The sequence below is a fragment of the Microtus oregoni genome, unplaced genomic scaffold (genome assembly GCF_018167655.1).
Source record: "Microtus oregoni isolate MIOR12 unplaced genomic scaffold, Mior012 000013F_ref0000133, whole genome shotgun sequence".
Classification (NCBI taxonomy): Eukaryota; Metazoa; Chordata; class Mammalia; order Rodentia; family Cricetidae; genus Microtus; species Microtus oregoni.
The window spans coordinates 9,649,700-9,664,934 of record NW_024543072.1 but is presented as its reverse complement, the minus strand read 5'-3'; the positions used below and the strand labels follow the sequence as shown (position 1 = coordinate 9,664,934).

The following is a 15,235-nucleotide window of genomic DNA, read 5'->3' as shown; positions in this document are numbered from 1 at the left end:
ATAAACAATTTTAAACTTTTTTATTTTACAAAATAATAACTAACATATAGTGAGTAGTCAACTGGAAAGAAAAAAAATGAAACAAAAATTTTTGCTCACAGGTAAGAATACCCACCCGAACAGTCACTGTGTGGTTAGCAGATGGTCTTAAGAGAGGCAAGCGGACCCCACACTGAGGCATTTTCCTCATTTCCTCAATAGGAGTTCCCAGCCACTTCTTGTCTGGAGGAAGGTGAGGGGGAACGTATTTAGGAATCTTCCTTTCTGTTCTTTGATGTCTGACTTCACATTGTTCTTTTCTAAGGTTAAGAAAAATATGGACTGTTTCAGTTTTCTTAGATATACAAGCACAAAACTTACGAAGAATATTACTGTCTAAAGTGTGCTATACTTGCTTTACAAGGACAACTTTAAAACCTTATATTAAAACCCAAGAGCTTAAGAAACTTTCAAACATACAAATCTCCATTTAAAACAGAAATGAGGGGCTGGAGAAATAGATCAGAGGTTAAAAGCAATGGCTGTTCTTCCAAAGGTTCTGAGTTCAATTCCCAGCAACCACATGGTGGCTTACAACCACCTGTAATAAGATCTGGTGTCCTTTTCTGGTCTGCAGGCATACATGCATACTGTATATATAATAAATAAATATTAAAAAAATAGAAATAAGTCACAGATCAGAGACTCAGTTACTTCTCTGGTCTTCATATAACCATTTCAAAAAAGTAAACTTAGTATCATAAGCTACAAAACACATCTTAAAAAACCGAGCAAGGTTTAAAATTCCTCATGGAATAATGGCAAAAATACAAGGGTGTATTCAAATATACATGAAAAAATATCCTTATAGGATTTCAGTGAATTTTCTAACCTAAATCTCAGCTTTCTCATTTACAAAACAGAGTATTACCTGTTTTTCTGTCAGAGCATTAGAAAAGTTATTACATTTAAAAAAAACCAAAACCCTAAACAAATGTTAAATAACAGTTATAGTCAATCCAATATTTTCATCTAATAATTTTCATAAATTCCATAAGAAAGTTCATGAAACTAAAACTGACTACCAACACAAATCTCTTCTTGTTTTCTGCTTCTGGCCTTTTTAGAATTTCCACTTTGAAATCTAGACTTTAGCCAGGCAGTGGTGGCACACACCTTTGATTCCAACACACAGGAGGCAGGCAGATCTCTGTGAGTTCAAGGCCAGCTAGTTCTGGTCTACCAGAGCTAGTTCTAGGACAGGCTCCAAAGTTACAGAAAAACCTTGTTTCGAAAAACCAAAAATAAATAAATAAATATTTAAAAAAAAGAAATCTAGACTTTAATTTGTATAAATAGTTAATAAAAGGCAACTATTTAATTAACAGTAGTTACTTTCTTAATTCCCTCTACAAAATTTAAAAACATACTACACTATTGGAGGGAAACTCCTAAATGGGAGGGAGGGGAATTACCTTCTGTCCTCTGATTTGGGAATTCTCATGAAATGATCTGTGATTTTAGAATCCTTCTTTCCATGCTGCTTGGAATTTCTACATTCTACATTAAGGCTAGAAGTGTTTCCAGATGGCTTGGCATTTAAATCACTGGTTCCAGCATGAGTCTCTCCTTCAAACTGGAAATGTAACCTAACTTCCCTTCCCTTAGTCAAATGCTGTTTCTTAAGATCGCAGTTGGCTTCTCTGGCTTGGCAACTTGAAAGCTGATTTGCTGTTTGGGAAGAACTATCTTCTTGCTCATCAAAGCCTGGACTTGGTTCTTCATCAGCTTCTGAGTCTTGGCAACTGTTTTTTGAATTGTCTACATCCATTGGTGACTCCGGCTCGCTGTCTTTCTCAAATGGAGGAGAATCACCTAGACTACTTTCTTGTCTAATCAATTTGTTGTCAGTTTTTGGCCCAGTTCCAATGTCCTCAGCACCAACATCTGACAAAGGGCTCTCGGGTACCACATCCACCTCCTGCTGACAGCCTGTGCAGTCTTTCAAGGAGTGGCAAGACCCACTGCACTTACAGCAGCTTCTGGCTTGCTCATCTCCCACTGTCTGCTTTGTGTTTCCAAGCTTTACAGGTGTAGGAAACTGCTGACTGTCTCTATCTTCTTCATTATCTGTGTCACTGTGGTCATCAGCTTGGGGTGACTGCTCAATGTTAGCATTACTAAGCTGCTTTGGTACCAGAGATACTGTTGGAGGCTCACTTGCCAAAAGCTGTTCTGCATGCTTCCCTTCATTTTGCCACTTACACATACTTGCATTCTGCTGCTGGCTTAAATACTGTGTGTTCTTTTCAATCGGTGATTTATCAAGATTTAGCTGAGGAACATTTTCCAATTTTTCCATCTTATGTTGGTAAAAGTTATCTTTTTGCAGAGAACTCATCATGGAGTTTATCCTTATATTGTTGTTTTCTTTACTACAAGAGAACAGAAAGAACTAAAACCAATTTATTAAAAAAAAAAATCAAAGTAGCTAAACTATTAAAACACCATAGTGAAAAGTTTACTCTTGTGATGGCTAAACACGCAGCGCATCATTTCACCGCTCTGCACTTTTGCTCAAGTACCCATGATGCCCTTCCTCAGCGCTGTGCCTGATAAACACCCACCCCTCTTCAAATCTTAAGGTTACCTTCTGTTTAATCCTTTGTTCCTTCAAAGACCAGCCAAAGCTGGTGACTTCTTTCTTCTACATGCTGGCCACCACTCATATCTTTACTTGCTCACACCTTCACAATGTATTTACCTCATGAAGCAGTGATTATGTGTTTTGTGTCTATAACCACTACTGTATATGAGTATCTTAAAAGTCAGAAACCATTTAACTTTAATCTCTTTATCTCACAAACAAATGAAGGTCTCTACGTATTAAAAAATAAACAAACTTTAAAAAATTAATAAAGGGCTGGGCAGTGGTGGTGCATGCCTTTAATCCCAGGACTCAGGAGGCAGAGGCAGGTGGATGTCTGTGAGTTTGAGGCCAGCCTGGTCTACAAGAGCTAGTTACAGGACAGGCTCCAAAGCCACAGAGAGACCCTGTCTCGAAAAACCAAATAAAAGAAAAAAGAAAGAAAAAAAAAAGTTAAAGGTAGATGAAGAAAAATATAAAGAAATTAAAAACAAAAAGCAAGATAAAACAACCCCACCATTTCACTCTTCATTTATCCATATAGAAATGTCTTTGTACTGGGCTGGAGAGATGGTTCATAACTGACTGCTCTTCCAGAGGTCCTGAGTTCAATTCCCAGCAACCACATGGCAGCTCACAACCACCTGTGATGAGATCTGGTGCCCTCTTCTGGCCTGCAGGCATACATGCAGGTAGAACATTGTATACATAATAAATAAATAAAATTTAAAAAAAAAATTTTGTTTATACCTTTCTGACTCAATTGTCTTGGTTCCTTTAGTATCCATCCAAGTGGTAATTTTCTTCTGTTTGAAAACTATAAGAAATTAAAATTAAAAGTTAAATATATATACAAATTCAAATAGAAAACATATGGCCTATTATACATATTAGGCCTTTTGCTAGACTCTGCAGGTTAAACAGAGCAGCTACTTTTTCAAACTTCAAGCATTAAAAGATAAGACAGGAACAGCTAATATGCACAGTGCAGATTTGAAAGTGTTTTCCTAAACTGGGCGGTGGTGGTGCACATCTGTAATCCTGGCACTTGGGAGGCAGAGGCAGGCAGATCTCTGTGAGATCAAGGCCAGCCTGGTCTACAAGAGCTAGTTCCAGGACAGGCTCCAAAGCTACAGAGAAACCCTGTCTCAAAAAACCAAAACCAAAAAAAAAAAAAAAAAAAAAGGTAAAATGATCTAAGATCACAGGCTCTGAACTCATAACATCTGGATTCAAATCATGGCTACCTCACTGGCTTTCTTTGTGACTGAGTGAAAGAACCTTTTTTCCAACTGAGATTCTTCACCTGGAAACTATGTACACGAACAGCATCTTCCATGGAGTTAACATGAAGTTTAAATTATTAATAATTTATGTAAAGTATTAGGACACTATGTGGTATATGTTCAAAAAAAGTTAGTTTTTAAAAACTATTAAAAGAGGTCTTGATCAAGAATTATAGTATTTCTGCCTGGGCTGTGGTGGTGCACGCCTTTAATCCCAGCACGAGGGAGGCAGAGGTAGGCGGATCTCTGTGAGTTCGAGGCCAGCCTGGTCTACAAGAGCTAGTTTCAGGACAGGCTCCAAAGCTACAGAGAAATCCTGTCACAAAAAAAAAAAAACCAAAAAAAAAAAATTTCAGGACAAGAAAAAGTGAAACTAAGACCATAGTTAGAGAGGCACAAAAGGATGGTCAGAAGTCACACTGAGATCCAGGATTCCAGCATTCAAAGTTAAGAAGCCTATAGTCATTCATAATGGATAACCTGGAGGCAAAGAGAGTGCTCACCAATGGACACCAGCGAGTTCCCAGTCACCTGAGTCATGAGAAGCAATAAATGGATCCTAGGACCATGCCCACACCTACTAAATCAGAATCTCTGTGAGCGTGATGGAAGAATGAGAACTGAAATTCTTAAAAAGGAAGAAAGAAAATAAAAAGAAAAAAATAAATCAACTAGATTGAAAAATTACTGATTGAGGCACAAAATAACTTCTTATGAGATAAGCAAAACTGAGTAGTCATTACAGACTTCAAGCTTGAAGCTTCAAAGACCTAAATGGTCATAACAATACTGAGTAGAAATATGGGAAATAGGAGAATTAGGTATAGGGGGGTATGATTAGGAAATTCTGCAGATACTAAATTTGAGATGTCAGAGAAATGACTAAATAGATATGACCAGCAGCAAAAATAAAAATGATTAGCTTAGGAGTGGGGATGCAATCACATTTTATATAACCATTAGAAACACGTGCCCTTTCAGTTTTTAATGTACAGGACACGAACTGCATGTGTCACTTTGCATTAAATCTTAAACATTCTCAGTTCTCAAAGTGGCAATATTAAGAATCTAAACACTTAAGTCATAGATGCATTCGTATTTTTCTTTTTTTATTTTTTTCCTTTTGGTTATTTGAGACAGAGTCTCTCTGTAGCTTTGGAGCCTGTCCTGGAACTAGCTCTTGTAGATCAGGCTGGCCTCGAACTCACAGACATCCACCTGCCTCTGCCTCCCGAGTGCTGGGATTAAAGGCATGCGCCACCACCGCCCAGCTCTGATTAGTATTCCATTTATTTATTATGTATACAATATTATGTCTGTGTGTATGCCTGCAGACCAGAAGAGGGCACCGGACCTCATTACAGATGGTTGTGAGCCACCATGCAGAACTTTTGGAAGAGCAGGCAATGCTCTTAACCTCTGAGCCATCTCTTCAGCCCCCTGATTAGTACTCTTTAAATGGTTTGCCTTACAAAAAGTAATTTACAGATGGGCGATGGTAGTGCACACCTTTAATCCCAGCACTCAGGAGGCAGAGGCAGGTAGATCTTTGTCAGTTCGAGGCCAGCCTGGTCTACAAGAGAGAGTTCTAGGACAGCTAGGGTTGTTACAAAGAGAAACCCCGTCTCAAACAAAACAAAACAAAAAAAACAAGCAAAAAGCAAGCAAAAAACATACACACACAAAAAAGAAAACCCACAAAAGTAATTTACATAAATCCTTCTTTCATTAAGTCACTCTTTGTGATTTATCATTGTCAGTAAGCAAGAGGATGATTTGAAGATGAAACTTTTTCTATTGCTCTTTTTTCTATTTAATTCTATCAAATGGGTTCAGTGTCCCTGATCTTCAAAATCCAACTTTTGAGCTCTAATGCTAATTTTGAAACATTTCAGACTTTAAAATTTTCAGATTAGATTAACCAGTTTGGTCTATGCAATTCTTCCAAAATCTTAAAAACTCCATCTGAATCATTTCTTACCGCAAGCATTCCAGGTATGAGACACTAAGTCTACACAAACCATACAAAGGACAGTTTAGAAAATCCTCAAATTTCAAACCAGCAAACTGCTGAAACACCATTTTTGGAACCAGTGTAGAATTTAAAACCTTCTGTAATATTAGGATTAGATGTGAGGCTGCGATAGCTAGGCTTCTAGTGGTGGTTTGAATAAAAATGGTCACCACAATCTTATATATATGAATGCTTAATCATTAGGTAGTTGGAATAAAAATGGTCACCAGAATCTCATATATTTAAATGTTTAATCATCATGGCACTATTTGAGACATTTAGAAGGACAAGAAGGGGTATAGTCTTGTTGGAGTAGGTGTGCCATTGCTAGAGGAACTGTGTCACTGGAGATGGGCTTTTGAAATCTCAAAGTTCTCCGGCCCGATGTCTCTCTCTGCCTGCATCACGATATAACTCTCAGCTACTGTTCTAGTGCCGTGCTCCCCTCCATGATGATAATGGAATACGCCTCTGAGGCTGTAGGCAAACCCCCAGTTAAATGCTCTCTTTTATAGGCGCTGCCTTCGTCATGGTGTCTCTTCACAGCAATAGAACAGTGACTAAGACACTCTTCTCATCCACATGAAGTAGTCCACAGAACCCAAACTTCAAGTGATGAAAGCCCAGGAGGCCTGTTCCAGAGAAGCTGAAGACAGCTGTCTGCCTCCTGAAGCCCAGCATGGAAGTATATCCTCCTAGCTTCAGGCTTCCAATTATGATTCCTGGAGCCTGCCAAAAGGATGAATGGGGAAAGGAAGGTGAAGAAGTAACAATATATCCTGCGAATCAAATGTTCCCCAGTCCTTGTTTGAACCCTAGAGAAAGGACAGCCTCACTCTTTCCAATACTACCACTGGCTGCTAAGTTTCTTTTCCAACACATCACAGGACTGTTAAGAGCTTAATCCAAGCTGGACGGTGGTAGGAGTGGTACACACCTTTAATGCCAGCACTCAGGAGGCAGAGTAGGCAGATCTGAGTTCAAGGCCAGTCTAGCACACAGAGTAAGTTCCAGGACAGCCAGGGCTACACAAAGAAACCCTGTCTTGAGAAAAGAAAAACAAAAAACAAACACACAAACAAACAAAAAACAACTTACTCCTTCTTCTACTTAAGGAAGCACAAAATGTTGCTTTTCTTTTATTTTACTAGAAATAACCATAGCAAACAGGGGACAAAAAAAGACATGTGCATCTAGTTATCTATAGTTATCCAGTTTCATGTCACCGTGACACAGCGAGAGACAAACTAGAGTCATTTGGAAGAAGGGGGCCGCAAGCCACACCTGAGGAAACGCTTCCATAAGCTCAGGCTGCAGGTACGCCCGTATGATATTTTCTTAATTAATGATTGATGCAGGAGGGCCCAGCCCATTGTGGGTGATACCATCCCTGGGATGGTGATCCTTCGTTTTCTAAGAAATCAGGCTGAGTAAGCTACGGTAAGTAAGCAAGCCAGTAAGTAAGCAGCACCCTTCATGGCCCCTGCATCAGCTCCTGCCTCCATGTTCCTGCTGTTTGAGTTCCTGCCCTGACTTCCTTCAATGATGAACTAAGATGTGAAAGTATAAGTAAGCCACATAAACCCTTTCCTCCCTAGCTTTTGGTCATGGTGTCTCATCAAAGCAACAGTAACCTTAAAGATATACAATGAGCCCTTTCAGTTCTGAATTATCCAGAACTTATCTACCAGCATTATCTTGGTCAAGTTATTTCAGTTCTTGGAGTCTGTTTCCTTACCTAGAAAATACAGTTGTCTATTCTGAGGAGTATATGTACCAGTAAGAACACAAAAGTAAGAGAAAACATTGTGCCCAGCCTACAAAGACTTTTTCAACAAATACACTCTCTCCCAACAGTTAAACCCAATCTCTCTTGCAACTGACATAAGAGATTCTGGATTACTCCAGCTTCACACCATTCACACTGACTTTCATATTGCAGAAACGACTGTACTTCAATGAGGTCATCTACTCAGCAAAAACAGAATCAGCAAAGGGCATAAAATACAGTCAAATTCACCTGCATTTTCATGGAGCACCTCTCATTCCAGAAAGTCTCCTATTACAAAACAACTGGGGTAAGTTGATTGTAAACACCATGCTGAGTTCTGCCTATGTGGACTGAGATTTACAGATTTCAGCCAATATAAGAAATGTGTCCGAGAAAATAAAAAGGTACAGAATAAGCATTTCTCTACCCACTTCTAGGATAGCTATATGTAAAAAAAACCTTAAATACCAACCGACAGAAAAAAATTCTAAAACTTCGGCTGTAGAGGTTAAGAGCATTGACTGTTCTTCCAGAGGTTCTGAGTTCAATTCCCAGCTCACAACCATCTGTAATGAGATCTGGTGCCCTCTTCTGGCCTGCAGGAATGTGTGCAGGAAGAACCCTGTATACATAATAAATAATTCTTTAAAAAAATTCTAAAACTTGTAACAACGGTTGAAAGATTAAAATTTAGACTTTGAACATTCTGTTCACTGATGCTCTGTGACAGGTATACAGAAAACACCATCCATGGGAATATTAACTTGATTTCTCTTTGGAAGAAAATTTAAAGTCCAATCAATTGAGAAAAGGTTGGTAGCCCCAACGTCCCCCAGTAAGCATTCAGATAAAGTCAGCGGGACCACATACTATGTAGTCACAGAAGTCAGAGTCATTATCTATAGCTCATCTTCAGTTCCCACTCCTTTAGAGCAAGTTCTCTACGTCCTAGATTTACAGTCCATCATCCCCTCTCATATTATTGAGTACTTCACTTATGGGGCAACTGTTCTGTATTTTCTTTTTCCTTTGGTTTTTTGAGACAGGGTTTCTCTGTAGCTTTTTGAAGCCTGTCCTGGAACTAGCTCTTGTAGATCAGGCTGGCCTTGAACTCACAGAGATCTGCCTGCCTCTGCCTCCCGAGTGCTGGGATTAAAGGGGTGCACCACCACCGCCCGGCCAGTTATATATTTTCTAAAACTGGTCTCTGTTTACAGTCTGGACATTCTTTAACCCAACATTTTACAAACTAAAAGTGGCAAGCATTTTTAAAAAAAAAAAAAAAAAACGACAATAGACAATATAAGAATGTATTGAGTTGGGCACCTTTAATCCCTGCACTTAGGAGACAGAAGCAGGGGGATCTCTGTGAGTTCAAGGCCAGCCTGGTCTATCCAGTAAGTTCCAGGACAGACAGGGCTAATCAGAAAATCCATGTCCTGAAAAAAGAAAAGAAAAGATAAAAGAAAAGAAGGAAGATGGAAGAAGGCATTACACATGTAAGGATGCTATTTCATGAAACATTTCAATCATAAACATGGCATATATGCCAACTTTAAAAACTCAAGACAAAAGGCTGAGGTTCCCATTTAACATATCAAAACTGGACATGGCAGCCAGGTTCTCCCAGCATCCCTCAGTCCCTACCTGTTACAAGGTATGGCTGGCACACCCTGTTCTATATTCTAAACTCTGCAGCCCAGTCACTGGGCTGCCCATTTCCCAGAGGCTCTTCCTACATAATCCAGGCATTTTGGTTACCCACCCACTTTTGGACCTCTGGCCTCCTGTCTGCTGTCCCTGGTTTCCCTTCTCTCCCCTCCATCACCCCCCACAGGACCCAGCTCCCTCTGGTCATGTCCCTGCCTCTGACAATGCGCTCCCTCAGGCTATAAGAAACTTTCTCTTCCACCACACCTTACTTTTTTTTTTATTCATTACAGATATTACTGTGTTCCAGAAAAATATGCACACAGCAGCCTGAAGTTTAAAAAGTCAAAAAGCTACTGCTTAACCCATCTTTCTAAAACATTAACCAAATGTATTCTCTTGTTTAAAAGCTTCCAGGAGGCCTATTAAATACAGAATGAAGTTTAAATTCCTTAAAATGGCACTTCAGTTTATCCACAGTAAAGCTCATCTAATCGTCTGCAACCCCGTGTTCCAGTTCGAACAGTATTTAGGTATGCTGTCCCTTCTACTTACACTGTTACACTTCCTCTCTCTACTTATACTGCACATCCTATGATTTCAAGACTTGGGGCAAGCCAGAGGCAGGAATGTACTTGATTAAGTACCTTTAATTTTTGTATTTGGAAGGCAGTGACAGGCAATTCTCTCTGAGCTCCAGACTAACTCAAGACTACACAGTGAGATCTTGTTTCACAAACACACACAAAACAAAACAAAAGCAAAAAAATCCTAAAAGGTTGATTCAAGTCTGCTCCCTAGAGGTCCCAAGACAGACAATGTACACTATTTGCCCTGATGACTGCTCAGCCCCATACACTGAGGGTCTTTCCGCAATGTTGTTGGCTCTGGGTTAAAGAACACAAGCTAGGCTTTTTCTCCTCCTACGCACTGCGTTTAAGCCTCCCCTTGGTCATCTTACTTTCTCTATTTTTTTGCATGCTCTATACCATACTTGGAGCTCCTGTTATTATTTTTATGCCAAGAACTGCTCTACTGCCTGTGTCATAGTCCAAGTGCAAATCGTCTAGACCAACTCCTTAAGTCGTGGGATTTCAAGCAATTTTTCTTTTCCATTTTCTATACACCAACCAACTATATTGCGGGTTCAAGAAACAAGTTTAATCTAGAGTCCCCCACACACAGACACATGATGGAGGAAGGTCATTGGCTAATAAAGGAACTGCCCTGGCCCATTTTATTGGTTAGAGGATAGGTGGGAGGAGAAAACAGGACAGAACACTGGGAGGAAGAGGAAGTGAGGTCAGAGACTCCACAGCTCTCCTCTCAGGAGCAGAAGCCTGAGAGAGACGCCATGCCCCCCTCCCGGCATGAAGCTCCGACCCAGGATGGACTAGGCTAGAATCTTCCCGGTAAGACCGGTTCTCACAGATTATTAGAGATGGGTTGATCGGGATGTGAGAATTAGCCAGTAAGGGCTAGGGTTAAAGGGCCAAGCAGTGATTAAATGAATACAGTTTGTGTGTTGTTATTTCGGGGCATAAGCTAGCCGAGCAGGCGGCCGGGGTGCTGGGAACGCAGCCCCGCCACTCTTATTACTTCATATGGCGCCCCACGTGATGAACTAAACCCACTTAAAAAACCTGACAAGGCTTAAAAGTAAGGGAGAGAGAGTTTAACACAGATTTTTGCTGTTTGTTGGTGGCGTGCTGTAGAAGACTCCCTGATTCGGCAACAGTAGCAGAAAAAACGCTGTGTCATATTAAAGCGTGACTTCCTGGGGCTGTGTCGCCATTGAGATCTCTGTCTGGCTCCTGCGGGAGACAGAGCTTTTGACTAGAGCATTTGGAGTAAAGTGCTACGATTTGTTTGATGGCATCTAGACTCGCTGTGTTCTCGGGTCTGCTCTGCTTGTTAGAGGCAAGCAAGCGCCTCATCTAAGAGAAGCTTCCTGACTCAGCTTCAGCTGCAAAACCATGCAGCTCATTAAGAGGTCCTGCCACGAAACACTTAAATGGCGTTGACGAAAAGCTGAATGCATGCTTTTCGGTTTTCAGTCGTAGCAGGAAAAAAGCTGCGCCGTTTAAAAATGCCGGCTTTCTGGGCTGTCCTGCCAGGACAAACTCTGACTCTTTTACGCAGGCGGTTTGTGCAGTTTACAAGCACAGGCTGCTGAAGCTCGCTTGCTGGCTACAGCCAATACCTCAGCCATGAGGCTGGAAAGCTAAGGAATGGGATGGATCCAGCTGGCAAAGCCACACCTTTAATCCTACTGATATTGCTTGGTAAATTAAAGACTCATGTGGTCAGAAAAAGAAAGATATACAGTAAAGAGAGATTCAAAGACAAAGAAAATTTCTAAATGGTTTGAATTGTGTTAAAAATATATGCAGACTAAAATTTAAAGTTCTTAAAGTAAAAAAAAAAAAGGAAGAGAGTTGTTGTGTGTGGTACACACCTTTAATCCCAACACTTGGTAGGCAGAGGGAGATAGACTTCTGTGACTTCAAGGTGTGGTAGCACACGCCTTTAATCCCAGTGCCTAGAAGGCAGAGACAAACAGATCTCTGTGAGTTCAAGGTGTAATAGTGTACACCTTTAATCCCGAATGCCTGGGAGGCAGAGACAGGTGGACCTCTGAGAGTTCAAAGACAGCCTGGTCTACAGAGTTACTTCAGGTCAAAGATACAGAGAACCTGCCTCAAAAAGCAAAAAGTTAAAATTAAAAATAAACAAAATAGAGGTTAAAACAAAGCTGCACAAAGATGGAAAATACACAGAGAATTTTGATACTGTATGCTATTATGCTCTCTTTGAATTGTTTGAATGCTGAGGAAGGACAAACAACTGCTAAAAGATATTTGTTTATAAATGCTGCTGAACTAATCCAACATAGATACTTTGAAAATGCCTTAAATTTGAAATTTGGATCTAAGGACATGATACTTTGGAAAGGAGTTTCTTATTTTGTTTTCACAGAGGATGAGACGCTGTTCATTTCTTCTATTCCGATTTGGTATGATGGACCACGCCCTCCTGAAGGGTTGCAGTGAACATCTTCAAAAAATTGCTTCGCTCAACTGCCAACTGAGATGAAACTAGCACACAGGTTATACCGTGAAAGACCTAATTAACGACGCCCCCATTCAGCAGGAAGCAGTTTGGAGAGAAATAACTGCGCCCATATTCCCAAAAAAATGTTTATAAACGTCCTTTTACATTTAAAGGGGGATATGATATAGATATGAATAATTTACATTAGTATAGATTTTGCTTTATTGATAGAGATTTAAGGTCAATTTTGTTATATGTATAAGTGTTTCTGATTTTGATTAAGGTATTGTGATTGTGTAGTTCATTAAAAAATGTAATGTATAATTAAGAAATATAGATTGTTAATAGATAATCATAATAGTCAAGTTTGTAGTCATGTTAGTTAAGATTTTCTAGATGTACATAGATATATTTTAGATAGGCATTCTTCATATTTTTCAAAGATTATAGAATATGGCATTTTAAATGTTTTAATAACTTAGGACTTTTCATGACAATGAGACACTCTGCTCCTGGCAGCACCAATCTACTTCAAGAGGAAGATGGGCATCGAAGAGGCTTGTTATGGAGTTTTGATAGCCATTTGGGCAAGAAACTGCTCTTGCCTGGACTATTGCATAAACTGGACACAGAGAACCCGCAGAGAGAGGACTACTGAACTTGCCTAAGGTGAGATGATCTTTCCGGGTTCCTGATTCATTTTGAAAGAGTGTGCGAGACATTCTGCAGGACACAGCAGATAGTGACTGAACTGACTTTGAATTTTCCTGCTTTATGGAAATGTCTGCTGGATACCATGGGCCTGAAGGCTGAAGATGGATGCCCCAACGGTACAAAAGAACTTTGGGTGACTGTCCAGGCAGCGAGATGTCTTTGTCATTTCTAGAGTGTGAAGTTTCTTAGTTCTTGTTTACTTAGGTAATATATCTTTCTGGAGTCTTTGATGGAGTTAAGAATAGTTAGTTATAGTTATAGTTTTCCTTAGTTATGATAAAGATTATTGTAACTTTTACTTGATAACTGGTTTGTTATATGTAATTTTGCTATGTTAAAGTTTAAGCCTTTTTTTTGTTTAAACCGAAAAAGGGGAAATGATGGAGGAAGGTCATTGGCTAATAAAGGAACTGCCCTGGCCCATTTTATTGGTTAGAGGATAGGTGGGAGGAGAAAACAGGACAGAACACTGGGAGGAAGAGGAAGTGAGGTCAGAGACTCCACAGCTCTCCTCTCAGGAGCAGAAGCCTGAGAGAGACGCCATGCCCCCCTCCCGGCATGAAGCTCCGACCCAGGATGGACTAGGCTAGAATCTTCCCGGTAAGACCGGTTCTCACAGATTATTAGAGATGGGTTGATCGGGATGTGAGAATTAGCCAGTAAGGGCTAGGGTTAAAGGGCCAAGCAGTGATTAAATGAATACAGTTTGTGTGTTGTTATTTCGGGGCATAAGCTAGCCGAGCAGGCGGCCGGGGTGCTGGGAACGCAGCCCCGCCACTCTTATTACTTCAGACACACACTGTTTAGGGCCTCTAACTACCGTGAAAACATAAACTTTAAAGTCCTTAGTAAAGTCCACAGTAGTGTCTATACTTCGGAGTAGTAGGATCACTTTTTTCCTGTATCTCCACAGCTCATCTCTCACTCTTTCACCATTTATTCTATGCATCAGCTGCATTTCTGAAATACTGCTTTATTATTCTTTATCACGGTGTCTAGTACTTATAGTAAGTACCAAATCATCTGGACTACTCCCTTTGATATCCTAACTAGGTTACCACACTTAACTCCTACCAAAACAATCGCGCCCTCACGAACAAGTAAACCCATGACTCTTTGTTACACATATTGGACGTGTGCCATTGTTGATCTGGCCTCATAGATTTCGAGTAGGAAGGCAGAGACCAAGTTCATGATCAACATCGTGAGCCAGAGACAAGTACAATGCCAGCAAGCTAAGACTAACTGCTCTGCACTCTGGGAGATGGCACTTGCACTTGACCGAGCAAATTCCAACAGCTTTCGTTATGTGTTCTGGAGACTGAAGCGCCCTTCTGCTTCATGCACACAACTAGACACTCTCTGTCCAAGCTGAGGAAAACATACAGGTGCGGTCCACCCGGTTAGCAACTGGCCCCAAGTTTTCCACACCACAAATGTCACTAGAAACTGTAGCTCCTCTCCCCTACGAGTGGCTTCTAGTGATTGAGTAAGGGGGCATCAGAGTGGTGATTAGATAAGAGAGACAGGAGTCCCATGGCCCTCAGACTGACATGAAACAAGGACAAAGATTGTTTTATTTTCCCCACATACCAAATGAAGTGGCGTTGCCTCTGTGCGGTCCCGCCCGCCCCGGGACGCAGGCTGGCGAAGACGGTGGGACCCTGAACTGTACGGGGGCGTCCTCGGGGTCGAGAACGCGCCTCTGCCTGCCGGGGAAGCTCCGGGAGTGCGAGGCAGCCGACGCGGAGGTTCCAGCGGCGTCCCAGCGGGGCCGCTTGGTGCAGGGCTCACAGCCGGGGCCCGCACTCATGCTGGGACCCGCAGCGCACTGTCCCCGGGTCGGCCCGGGCGGAGAGCCTCATTCACTAACCCTGATGGGGACGGACTGCGCCTCCTTCTCGGCGCCCCCCGCACCATTCCCACTCTGCGACGGCCCGCTCCTGCGGTTGCTGCTCCTTGGGCCTCCGAGCCAGCCCTTCCCTGCGCAGCCGCTCGCCTCCGCTCGGTCGCAGGGAGCCCACCTGCCCCGGACGCGCCGCTTCCACTCGGGTTAGGGCTCCGGCTCACTTTCCCACCACCGGAAAGCAGTCGTCCCTCCCGCGCGCCGGACTTCCGGG

The 15,235-nt window shown here is 41.5% G+C and overlaps 1 protein-coding gene across 2 annotated transcripts in view; it reads right to left on the bottom strand.

Moving 5' to 3' along the window:
- The window catches only part of Parg (poly(ADP-ribose) glycohydrolase), a 105,167-nt gene extending 89,952 nt beyond the window's left edge, over nt 1-15,215 (bottom strand). The window contains exons 1-4 of one of the 2 annotated variants that reach the window (XM_041662675.1): nt 14,709-15,215; nt 3,377-3,443; nt 1,455-2,414; nt 116-299 (exon numbers count right to left, since the gene is read on the bottom strand). In XM_041662675.1, coding sequence (XP_041518609.1) covers nt 116-299; nt 1,455-2,414; nt 3,377-3,443; nt 14,709-14,928 — 1,431 coding nt within the window. In that variant the 5' untranslated portion in view covers nt 14,929-15,215. Of the gene's footprint in view, nt 1-115; nt 300-1,454; nt 2,435-3,376; nt 3,444-14,708 lie in introns of those variants that run through there. The other variant, XM_041662676.1, reaches the window with a different exon arrangement.
- Nucleotides 15,216-15,235: the final 20 nt, after the last annotated feature.